Genomic DNA, 13,598 nt, shown 5'->3' with positions numbered 1-13,598 from the left:
GCGCTTTATAGTGAATAAATTTAAGTTAGAATTCAGAAACTCAAACAAAGTGTAGAAAAGTGGACAAAGTGAACTTTCTAGCAAACTGGGAGCAACGTCAGACACCGCGTCTTCTGTCCTTCCTGTCCTGGTTCACTCGGTTTTCACTGACCCACTTCCTGTCGTGGTTCACTCGGTTTTCACTGATCCACTTCCTGTCCTGGTTCACTCGGTTTTCACTGACTCACTTCCATAAGAAACGACCGACACGTGTTTAAACAACGCAGCACACCTGCTCAACAAACACCACGAGGACCTGGCTGAAACCAACAAACACCACGAGGACCTGACCGAAACCAACAAACACCACGAGGACCTGGCCGAAACCAACAAACACCACGAGGACCTGACCGAAACCAACAAACACCACGAGGACCTGACCGAAACCAACAAACACCACGAGGACCTGGCTGAAACCAACAAACACCACGAGGACCTGGCTGAAACCAACAAACACCACGAGGACCTGGCTGAAACCAACAAACACCACGAGGACCTGACTGAAACCATCAAACACCACGAGGACCTGGCTGAAACCAACAAACACCACGAGGACCTGACTGAAACCAACAAACACCACGAGGACCTGACTGAAACCAGCAAACACCACGAGGACCTGACTGAAACCAACAAACACCACGAGGACCTGGCTGAAACCAACAAACACCACGAGGACCTGGCTGAAACCAACAAACACCACGAGGACCTGACTGAAACCATCAAACACCACGAGGACCTGGCTGAAACCAACAAACACCACGAGGACCTGACTGAAACCAACAAACACCACGAGGACCTGACTGAAACCAGCAAACACCACGAGGACCTGACTGAAACCAACAAACACCACGAGGACCTGGCTGAAACCAACAAACACCACGAGGCCCGGCTGAAACCAACAAACACCACGAGGACCTGGCTGAAACCAACAAACACCACGAGTACCTAGCCGAAACCAACAAACACCACGAGGCCCGGCTGAAACCAACAAACACCACGAGGACCTGGCTGAAAACAACAAACACCACGAGTACCTAGCCGAAACCAACAAACACCACGAGGTCCTGGCCGAGACCAACAGGCCCTGAAGAGAAAACGTCCGGAAGTGGAGGAAGTAAAGAGGAATCTGCTCCAGAGTGGTCTTGGTAGGCTGGCATGTCTGGAGGAAAGGTCAGAAACTGGGCGGGTTTAATTAAATAAAGAATAATTCTACTTTTCTTTTAACTTGAGTCTTGTTTTGTTGTTGTTTTTTCCCCACTGTGCGTATCAGTTATAACATCATGTTACTCACCGGCTTCATTTTGGAGATTTCGGACCCGGGACCACTGCTGGACTCAACTTTACACCACCTGTGTCTTATGGGACGACTGAAGTCCAATTTATCCCAATCATGTAAACCACGTGTTTTTAAGTGGAAAACAAAAAACAGAATCATCTTTTAAATACTGTAGACGACAAGCTGGAGCTGTGTGTCCAGTATGAAGAAAGGGATGGATGACCGTGATTATTATTATTATTATTATTATTATTATTATTAAAATGAAACCTAGTTATGTAGTACTACATGAACAGTGACCATAGCATAGAGACAAACGATTCCTTAATGAAGGGCGGCACTAATCACTTCAGCCAGAGACACCTGGAGGACAAGAGCCAAGGCAAAGCACAACCAGTAAATCATCATTATTATTATTATTATTATTATTATTATTATTATTAACAGCGCTTCCTAAAACATTTGTCCAGAAAAACACCTCGGTAGGAAAAGACAAGACGAGTCTTATCGACATAACTGCTGCCCACGCAGAACGACACAATTCTGCTCACCTCTGACCTCTGACCCCTGTCATGTGATTCCTTCAAAATGAATCACTAATTGTGTCATCATACTAAAATGGGAGGAATCTCTGTCTGTCTGCCCATCCATCTGTCTGTCCATCTGCCCGTCTCTTCGCCCGTCCCGTGGCCACCGGACGAACAGCGCCACACTGCTATTGCAACCCACGTTGTGGTTGGAGTGGGGATTACACCCAAGCGGGCGCTGCGCTGGTGAGACACAAACGCCATTCATGAATGATTTGCCACCGGGACGAACCGCGTGTGTACATGCGCCTGTCAGGATCTCTGCGTGATGAGCTTTTCCTGTTCCGACAAATCAACTTCCTGTTTATGTTGGCGGGAAATGGATCAGGCGTGACCTCTCCACTCATTTCCTCTGTTGAATTTTGCTGTAGGCCGGTGGCAACACCACCAAGGCAACCCCGACCCCGACCCCTAAGTGCACCAGAGAACCACCGACGGAACAAGCTAACCCGGCTAACAGCCGGCGGCCTGTCAATCATCTGTGGCAGCGCAATCTGTTCCGCGTGGGCTTGTACAAACAGTCGTCTGTCTCCTCCCACGACACGTGAAGTCTGTTTATTGGGCTAAAAGTGCATTGGGTTAATATGGCCTGTCACCGCCTGCCCTTACAAGGATATGGTTTGTTTAGAATAGAATAGAACAGAATAGAATAGAACAGAACGGAATGGAATAGAATATAATAGAATAGAACAGAACGGAACAGAACAGAATAGAACAGAATAGAATAGAACAGAACAGAATAGAATAGAACAGAACAGAATAGAACAGAATAGAATAGAATAGAATCATATTATCCCAAGTCCCAAGCGGGACTTAATATGCTGTAGCCAGTTTGTAGCAGGTGAACAAAAGATGCTAGTAAATCATACAAAGGTATTACACTGAATTATATTCAAGTTTATTATACATAGATTGAATTTATACGAATTAGCAGAAGTCACACACACACACACACACACACACACACACACACACACACACACACACACACACACACACACACACTCACACACACACATACACACACATCAGGCAGGATGCCAAGAGCCACACAACAAAAATCGCTTCAGAAAGTCCTTTGTTCCAGATGCAGTTAGCTTTCTGGACTCGTTAATTCAGGCATTTCACTGGTAACCTGGCATGAGCTGACTGATATTTATTGATTTATTTTTACCACCACTGTATAACAATATAAATAAAATGATGTATTACCTAAATATGTGCACATTTTATTAAAAAAAAAACAAGTTGGGATATTTTTGCTTGTATCAGCCTCGTAACTTGACTGTCATGAAATTTCAACCCAAGTAAACCTACGTGTAGAGTAACGTGACCACCAGGTGGCGGTGTCGTACCGTTTATACCAACCCGCTCTTGTCATGCACGGCATAATAGGTTGAGTAAAACGTCTCTAAATGTGGAACTTTCCTGCACATGCTGTGACGTGTCCGTCAGGACCGAGGATGTGTTAATTACTGATGAACAGTATGACGCTAAATCTGCTTTGATGTTGTGACACGTCATCGGCCAGAAGTTACTAAAAAATAAATGTTTCCTTTTTTTTTTTAAAAACTTTTTTTTGATGGTGCTGTTTACTAGCCAGATGTTTTCTTCATCAGATTTTTAATTATATTTACTGCCCTTTACTGTTGGTGTTTGCCCGAGATGAGACCAAACACATGTTGTTCGGACACTAATATTCTATTCTATTCTATTCTATTCTATTCTATTCTATTCTATTCTATTCTATTCTATCCATTAACTAGACAATAACAGCCACGTGGGGGTTACAGTTGAATAAACCTGTCTTCTTCCATTCTGACGTCACACAGGAGACTCCGGAGCCCACGGCGGCGCGTGTGCGCAGCAGGACACAATGTATCCGCGTTGTGACGTCACAGCGGATGGAGCGGCTTCCCTCCTGAGAGGGTCAAACACCTGCCAGACTGTAAACAGTTTACCGCACGCGACCCCCGCCCCGAAACAGCTCCAGCTAATTAATGCCCCTCCTCCAGCTCCCCACGAGAGAAACACCTAGCGGCCGTCATCAGAACACTCCCCTCTCTCTCGCCATCCCTCCCGGGAGTCGCCAGGGGGGAGGCCCGCTTACTGATTCGTTATCATCCATCCAGAAAATACCCCCAAATAAGAGGAAAACATCGCGACCTCTACTGCATGACTCTACTGCATGTCTCTAATGCAGGACTCTACTGCATGAGTCTACTGCATGACTCTACTGCATGACTCTACTGCATGATTCTACAGCATGCATGTCTCTACTGCATGACTCTACTGCATGCATGTCTCTACTGCATGGCTCTACTGCATGACTCTACTGCATGTCTCTACTGCAGGACTCTACTGCATGCATGACTCTACTGCATGACTCTACTGCATGTCTCTACTGCATGACTCTACTGCATGACTCTACTGCATGACTCTACTGCATGTCTCTACTGCATGACTCTACTGCATGAATCTACTGCATGTCTCTACTACATGACTCTACTGCATGCATGTCTCTACTGCATGACTCTACTGCATGCATGTCTCTACTGCATGTCTCTACTGCAGGACTCTACTGCAGGACTCTACTGCATGACCGTATAGACTCTCCACCACATACCAAACAGTGGATAATGGAACAGGGACGCGCGGATAAAATTCAATAAACGTCGTTTTATTCTCAAAATAAAGATCTTCTATCAAAGTGGAAATTATACATATTTACATTCTCGTAAAATCCCATGTACAAATATACAAATTATGTACACCAATAATTATATAAATACACAATGAGACCCGTATGAGACAGTCTTTAAGGCATCGATTCAAAATGCAACTTGCAGAAGTGAAAAAGACGAAGCAGTCTTATTATTATTATTATTGTTGTTGTTGTTGTTATTATCATCATCCTAAGTGTGTGTGTCTGAAACCCGAACCGTTCTTTACCGCGGACACGGGGGGGGGCTGAGGCTGAGCTCTGCTGGGGGTCTACGGGGGGGCAGAAGAAGGGAGATGTGGGTAATTAAGCCCGGTTAATTAATACTCTGCCTGGCAGCTACATTGTCCTGCCGCTAGTTAAACACGAGCCATCAGCGTGTTAATCACAGCGCGGCCGTCCCGCCCGCTCACACCCGGGACAGGGGCATCTGCTTGGGGCAGGAGACGGAGCTGAGGCCGGTGCTGACGTCACTGTACATGGAGCCCGAGGAGGTCTTGCTCCCCCAGCAGCAGCGCGTGCAGAAAGTCCTCCAGGAGTCCAAAGTCTTGCCGGACCAGATCCAGACGCCGGACGTGATGCCGACCAGCAGACACATAAAGTACTTGAGCATGAAGACCGCGTAGACCGGTCTGTGTCGGTCCTGGTCCGGCAGACAGCTGCAGTTGTGGGTGATCTCCCACGTCTGCCGGTGGTGCTGCTCGTAAAAGTAACACGCCACGATGACGGTGGCCGGCACGGTGTACAGGACCGTGAAGACCCCGATGCGGATCATCAGCCGCTCCAGTTTGTCCGTTTTGGTGCCGCCTTGCTTGATGACGTTCCTGATCCGGAACAGGGACACGAAGCCGGCCAGGAGGAACATGGTGCCGATGAACAGGTAGATGACGAGCGGCGCCAGGACGAAGCCGCGGAGGTTGTCCAGGTTCTGGTTCCCCACGTAGCAAATCCCGGCCACCGGGTCGCCGTCCACCGAACTCAGAGCCAGAACCGCGATGGACTTCATGCTGGGGATCAGCCAGGCGGCCAGGTGGAAGTACTGGGAGTAGCTGGCGATGGCCTCGTTGCCCCACTTCATCCCCGCCGCCAGGAACCAGGTGAGGGACAGGATGACCCACCAGATGGAGCTGGCCATGCCGAAGAAGTAAATGAGCAGGAAGACCACGGTGCAGAGCGCGGGGCCGGTGGTCTCGTAGTGGATGTGTTCCGACCCGTACTCGACGTTGCACGCCACCTGCTCGTGCCCGGCCACCAGCCGCACGATATAGCCCACCGACACGAACATGTAGCACGCGGAGAGGAAGATGATGGGCCGCTCCGGGTACTTGAACCTCTCCATGTCGATGAGGAAGGTGGCCACGGTGGCGGAGGTGGAGACGAAGCACAGCACCGACCACAGGCCGATCCAGAAGGCGGTGAAGGTCCGCTCCTCCTGGGAGAAGAAGGGGTTGTGGCACGGCACGGCGCAGTTCAGGATGTGCCCCGTCCGGACCCGGTTGTACAGCGGGTGGCTGTCCCGGCTCAGCGGCACCATGGGCGCGCGGCACTGGCAGCCCGGCTCGCAGGACGCCGCCGCCGGCTGCTGGTGTTTCCCGGCGTTGACGCGGCCGTACCCGCTCTTCTTCCGCGGGCTGTACGGCTTTAAGGGCCGGTTGGTCGGCTTGGCCACCACCGGGGAGGCGGTGGTGGCGGCGTCGCTCCGGTTGTAATCCATACACAGCACGTCCTGGTTGCCCTGCTCCGGCAGGAGGTCGCACCGCATCCGGTCCGGCCAGGGGAAGCCGTACTGCCTCATCAGGGGCGCGCAGCCCGCCTTGGCTCTCTCGCACACGCTCCTGCAGGGCGGCAGGGGCTTCTTGTACTCCTCCAGGCATATGGGAGTGTACATGCTACAGAGGAAGAAGTGGAGGTCCGTGGAGCACTTGATCTCCACCAGCGGCCAGAACTGGTGCACCTCCAGGCCGGCCTCGTCCTGCGTGTCGTGGTTGAACTGGTTGGGCATGTAGGTGTAGTTGTAGCCGATGCCTTTGCACAGCGGCACCGAGATCTCCTGGCACTGCAGCTCTTTGGCGGCGAGGCAGCCGGACCCGTGCAGGAGCAGCAGGGTTAGGAGGGGGCGCAGCCGCGCCGCAGAGGTCCGCTCCATGGTCGGCGCTCCTGCCTGCGTACGCTGGTCTCCCCCCCCCCTCCGGTCGTCGTCGAACCTCCGCCGGTGAAGTCCGCCTGCAGGCTGCAGGCTGCAGGATGCAGGATGCAGGCTGCAGGCTGGTTAATCCAGAGATGCTGCTGAAGTCATCCTTACAGGAGCAGACAGGAGCTCCTCTGGGAGTAGTCTAGTCTGCCGCTGTCTGCTTGAAATAAATGGTCAAATATCCAAAACGGGAGAGAGGGGGAGAGAGGGGGGGGACAACTTAAAAAAGGGGGTGTATGTTGTATTTTCGCCCGACGCGCCGCCGTCGTTATCTCGGTTTGCAGTGACGGCCGTTCGCCTCCGTGTCCTTCTCCTCCTTTGTGTGAGAGACGCAGCGCACCTCCTCCCGCATGCTCCGGCTCTGACGGAGGCGCTGCTGTTATAGGGCGGTGTGGAGCCCCTCCCCCCGCCGGGGCGGAGCACCGGGGAGAAGGTGTTAGTTTAAACGGGGGGGGGGGGGGGAGACTGTAACCACTTAGTCCATCATTAACCCCCATCACCCAATTATAGCGAACACGTCTTCCATCAGGGACGTTCTCGTCAACCTTCCCCCCTTCACTGTTATTAAATAACTCCTCACTCGCTGGGAAATGTGATGGGAACTGCACAACGGAATCAACAACACAACTTCCATCTGCATGACACGTGTTGACAGTGAGACAGTGTCAACAGAAACGTATTTCCCCAGATTTGTGCAAACGCAGCCTGTCAAAGATCGGCGGAGCTGAGCTGCCGTTGAGTTTCACGTTTGCATCGAAGAGGGTTGAATCAGTTCGTCTGGATACAACGTTTATCGACGGATACGTTTCATCACTCGTCAAAGTGACCTCTTGAAGAGACCTTTGACGAGTGATGAAATGTATCTGTCGGTTGTATCTGGATACAATGTTGACGAGTGATGAGATGTATCTGTCGGTTGTATCTGGATACAATGTTGACGAGTGATGAAATGTATCTGTCGGTTGTATCTGGATACAATGTTGACGAGTGATGAAATGTATCTGTCGGTTGTATCTGGATACAATGTTGACGAGCGATGAAATGTATCTGTCGGTTGTATCTGGATACAATGTTGACGAGTGATGAAATGTATCTGTCGGTTGTATCTGGATACAATGTTGACGAGTGCTGAAATGTATCTGTCGGTTGTATCTGGATACAATGTTGACGAGTGATGAAATGTATCTGTCGGTTGTATCTGGATACAATGTTGACGAGCGATGAAATGTATCTGTCGGTTGTATCTGGATACAATGTTGACGAGTGATGAGATGTATCTGTCGGTTGTATCTGGATACAATGTTGACGAGTGATGAGATGTATCTGTCGGTTGTATCTGGATACAATGTTGACGAGTGATGAAATGTATCTGTCGGTTGTATCTGGATACAATGTTGACGAGCGATGAAATGTATCTGTCGGTTGTATCTGGATACAATGTTGACGAGTGATGAAATGTATCTCTCGATAAACATTGTATCCAATGTTTATCGAGAGATACATTTCATCACTCGTCAAACTGACCTTTGATGAGTGATACAATGTATCTCTCGATAAACATTGTATCCAGACGAACTGGTTCAACCCTCTTCGATTGTCTTACCTGGATTATTGAGCATGCATCGAGAATTCACGTTTGTGTGGATTAATAAACGAGTATTGCTTGTTGGTTAAAAGGTGTCAGCATCAGTCTCTAAACACACCATGTCCTTGACACCTGATGTCCTTGATTAAGACTGACTCAAACATCTGACATGAAATAAACTCGCAGCGCGTTTGTGAGTGATTTGCAGGTTGTGTATCGATCCTATAGAGCTAATCAATATACAGACACAGAGGAGGTGGACACGTTCACCAGCTGGGAACTATACTGGTTATATACTGAAATACACTGGGAGCTGGTTCTGATACAACAGGTAGATATGGTGATGTGAGACTAGGTGTGTTGTGGGGTTGTGGTTGTGGTAACATGGGGATGTAACTTAAATGTTGTCATTCCCCGGTCTTCAGGCTGCGTTACGGTAAAGTGAGGCCGCCTTCTGATCTTATTCCACTGTTTTAGTGAAATGAGCAATGGATGTCTCTACCTGCTTGGTCATCATATCCACATTACTAATGATCATTTACTGCTGTGTAATTATCTTACGGAGGCACCAATAGTCAGTCCATCCATCCATCCATCCATCATCCATCCATTATCCATCATCCATTCATCCATCCATCCATTATCCAAAGTGCTTATCCTGGTCTCAGGGTCGCGGGGATGCTGGAGCCTATCCCAGCAGTCATTGGGCGGCAGGCGGGGAGACACCCTGGACAGGCCGCCAGGCCATCACAGGGCCGAGACACACACACACACACACACACACACACACACACACACACACACACACACACACACACACACACACACACACACACACACACACACACACACACCTAGGGACAATGTAGTACGGCTGATCCACCTGACCTACGTGTCTTTGGACTGTGGGAGGAAACCGGAGCCCCCGGAGGAAACCCACCCAGACACGGGGAGAACATGCAAACTCCACACAGAGGACGACCCGGGACGACCCCCAAGGTTGGACTACCCCGGGGCTCGAACCCAGGACCTTCTTGCAGTGAGGTGACCGTGCTAACCACTGCGCCACTGTGTTGCCACACTAATCCCAGATAGCAACATCGCTGTGGCCCGGACCCGCCCCACACCCGTCACTTCATCCGGCCCACATACCGTGTGGAATGATGGCACTTGGGGGGGGGGTCTGCCCCTGTTTGCCAGATCTGGGCCAGAACCAAGCCATAGCAATGCCGCATGTGCCACATATTTGCCAAAGGTGGCCCAAATTAGTTTTGTGATGTTTGGGCCATATTCACCATTTACCACACGGGCCACTTCAGGGTCACATCCAGATGTTGCCCAGATCACCGCAGCTTTGCCGAAAAAGGCCCACCTGTGATTTGGCACGTTTGGGCCATATTTGCTGTCATACACGTGGGCCACTTCAGGCTCACATCCATTTTCTCAGGGCCAGAAGAAGGCCATCAGTGCTGCATCGTTGCCTGAAGTGGCCCACATCTGGATGCTGTGTGGGGATAGCCCTCCACTAAACACCACCCACCACCTTATCAGATATGGAGGTGTTCAGCCAGACAGTTGCTGATACTGGTTTCAGTCCCTATCACCCCGGACTACGACACTTTCACACTGAGACTAGTGTGTGTGTGTGTGTGTGTGTGTGTGCGAGCCCTCTCTGTGTGTGTGTGTGGGGGGGGCAGCTCAGTGTGAAGAGGGGCTGTGTATCTTCCAGATGAAGTCATGTTTGTGCGCTGGTGTCCTGCTGGGGGGTGAGGTGAGTCTGACAAACGTGACCGTGTACCGCCAGCTTCCTCACACGGCCTCCTTTTGGCTCCGGGACGCCTCCCATTAAACTCACTCACACTCCTGGCCAAGCTCACACTGAGCCACGACAAGCCGGCCAACACGCAGGGTGTGTGTGTGTGTGTGTGTGCGTGAGTGTGCGTGTGTGTGGGTTTCATTTGTAGGTTTATTCATCGTCAGTACAAATGACCGCCGGGTTAAATGGCGGCTTGTTTTAGTGTCTACACTCTACCGAGTGGGTGGAGCTGACCGCTCTGACAGCCTCTCACAGCGCGTCAGGCGACGTCCATCCATCCACCCATCCATCCATCCATCCATCCATCCATCCACCCATTATCCACACCGCTTATCTGACTAGGAGTCGCGGGGATGCTGGGGATATCCCAGCAGCCACTGGGCGGCACGTGGGGCATAAATTCGCCAGCCTCAGCCGGGGACATAGGGGTTTAGGTTGGACTAAGTTCCGGGTTCTCGTCGCTCTCCAGCGTCCCCTCTAGTCCGTCCGGGTGCCTGCAGCTAAGCGAACAGAAAGTACACTCGCTTTGCCCCTCCTCCTCCTCCTCCGCTAAGCAGTGCTCCCTCCTCCCCGCAAGGTGGCAGTGCGCTAAAAAGCGAGCGCTGGTCGTGGCGTGACTTGGAGACACGTGTCACGACTACTGTCCAAGTTATTGGACTTGCTGAAAAGAACGACGGCGTGATTCTGTTAGAAAGGTGATACATTGTGATACTGTAAGAAAGGTGATACATTGTGATACTGTTATAAAGGTGATACATTGTGATACTGTAAGAAAGGAGATACATTGTGATACTGTAAGAAAGGTGATATATTGTGATACTGTTATAAAGGTGATACATTGTGATACTGTTAGAAAGGAGATACATTGTGATACTGTTAGAGAGGTGATACATTGTGATACTGTTAGAAAGGTGATACATTGTGATACTGTCAGAAAGGTGATACATTGTGATACTGTTAGAAAGGTGATATATTGTGATACTGTAAGAAAGGTGATACATTGTGATACTGTTAGAGAGGTGATATATTGTGATACTGTAAGAAAGGTGATACATTGTGATACTGTTAGAGAGGTGATATACTATGATACTGTTAGAGAGGTGATATATTGTGATACTGTAAGAAAGGAGATATATTGTGGTTTCATAGGCCTGTGTTCTTTGTGCTGACGCTACTTCCTGTCTCAGTTTACGTTGTTGGGTCGGAGTGGAAGAGTCAAATGGCTGAAGACAGATTACAACACTGTTATCTAGTGGTCGTGAGGTTACACACAACACAACATGTTTGTCACAAACCTTTACATGTAAACAATTAAAAATCAATATAGTGGTTTCGAGAATCGATACAGTATCACAAAAGATAATATCGCGATACTCGAGTGTATCGATATTTTGTTACACCCCTACTGGACAGGCCGCCAGGCCATCACAGGGCCGACAGGCCATCACAGGGCCGACAGACACACACACACACCTAGGGACAATTTAGTACAGCCGATTCACCTGACTTAATGTCTTTGGACTGTGGGAGGAAACCCACGCAGAACATGCAAACTCCACACAGAGGTCGACCCCCCCCCCCCCCCGGTTGGCCTACCCGGGGCTCGAACCCAGGATCTTCTAGCCGTGACGCAACCGTACTAACCACTGCGCCCCGGTGCCGCGTGGTTGATTGACATGTTTAGATTAAAATCCTCAGCCACAAACCAGCCGGTCGACCTGACTGACTGACACCTTGTTTCAATCCACAGGCGTGTTGGCAAAGTCCACCAACCGGGAACTATGACGGATAAAACAAACCACAGGTATGTGCAAATGATATTCGATAAGATCCCTTTCCAAAACACTCCAGCAGAGTGAAAGGACAAAGGTCACGTCACGTTTCCCGCTAAAGCAGGTGCATTTAAAAACTCATCCTTTATCACCACTTTCTCTTTACCTGTGCCCGCTGGCAGTGCGTTGTTTTTTATAGTGTACAACATGTTCTGTAGAATTAACATTGGGCCGGCCGGCTGTCAGCTGACTGGTGCACGTGTTGACGTGAGAGTCGGTCTGTGTGGTGATGACAGTCCTGATGACGCTTCACACCAAACACCATTCACATGGTGCAGGACAGAAACGTGGAGAGAACACAAACAGTATTCTGCCCTTCCTGCTTGCCTCCATTTCACATATTTCTTTCCTCTATTTCTGCACACTTCTTTCCTCTATTTCTGCACATTTCTTTCCTCTATTTCTGCACATTTCTTTCCTCTATTTCTGCACACTTCTTTCCTCTATTTCTGCACACTTCTTTGCTGTATTTCTGCACATTTCTTTCCTCTATTTCTGCACACTTTTCCTCTATTTCTGCACACTTCTTTCCTCTATTTCTGCACACTTCTTTCCTCTATTTCTGCACATTTCTTTCCTCTATTTCTGCACATTTCTTTGCTGTATTTCTGCACATTTCTTTCCTCTATTTCTGCACATTTCTTTGCTGTATTTCTGCACATTTCTTTGCTGTATTTCTGCACATTTCTTTTCTCTATTTCTGCACACTTCTTTGCTGTATTTCTGCACATTTCTTTGCTGTATTTCTGCACATTTCTTTCCCCTATTTCTGCACACTTCTTTCCTCTATTTCTGCACATTTCTTTCCTCTATTTCTGCACATTTCTTTCCTCTATTTCTGCACACTTCTTTGCTGTATTTCTGCACATTCCTTTTCTCTATTTCTGCACACTTCTTTGCTGTATTTCTGCACATTTCTTTGCTGTATTTCTGCACATTTCTTTGCTGTATTTCTGCACATTTCTTTGCTGTATTTCTGCACATTTCTTTGCTGTATTTCTGCACATTTCTTTCCTCTATTTCTGCACATTTCTTTCCTCTATTTCTGAACATTTCTTTCCTCTATTTCTGCACACTTCTTTCCTCTATTTCTGGACATTTCTTTGCTGTATTTCTGCACATTTCTTTGCTGTATTTCTGCACATTTCTTTGCTGTATTTCTGCACATTTCTTTGCGGTATTTCTGCACATTTCTTTGCTGTATTTCTGCACATTTCTTTCCTCTATTTCTGCACACTTCTTTCCTCTATTTCTGCACACTGCTGTATTTCTGCACATTTCTTTCTCTATTTCTGCACATTTCTTTCCTGTATTTCTGCACACTTCTTTGCTGTATTTCTGCACACTTCTTTCCTCTATTTCTGCACACTTCTTTCCTCTATTTCTGCACACTTCTTTCCTCTATTTCTGCACACTTCTTTCCTCTATTTCTGCACATTTCTTTGCCGTATTTCTGCACATTTCTTTGCTGTATTTCTGCACATTTCTTTGCTGTATTTCTGCACATTTCTTTCCTCTATTTCTGCACATTTCTTTCCCCTATTTCTGCA

At 48.7% G+C, this 13,598-nt stretch overlaps 1 protein-coding gene across 1 annotated transcript; it reads right to left on the bottom strand.

The window, feature by feature from the left end:
- Positions 1–4,315: 4,315 nt before the first annotated feature.
- LOC130123567 (frizzled-8-like) lies at positions 4,316–7,099 on the bottom strand. Its single transcript, XM_056292778.1, has one exon. It carries the CDS (start codon positions 6,768–6,770, stop codon positions 5,034–5,036), a length of 1,737 nt encoding a protein of 578 aa, XP_056148753.1. The 5' UTR covers positions 6,771–7,099; the 3' UTR covers positions 4,316–5,033.
- Between the last annotated feature and the right edge of the window lie 6,499 nt (positions 7,100–13,598).

This window comes from Lampris incognitus, chromosome 14 (assembly GCF_029633865.1).
Source record: "Lampris incognitus isolate fLamInc1 chromosome 14, fLamInc1.hap2, whole genome shotgun sequence".
Classification (NCBI taxonomy): domain Eukaryota; kingdom Metazoa; phylum Chordata; class Actinopteri; order Lampriformes; family Lampridae; genus Lampris; species Lampris incognitus.
The sequence above is the reverse complement of the archived record's forward strand: the minus strand, read 5'-3'. Positions and strand labels throughout refer to the sequence as shown.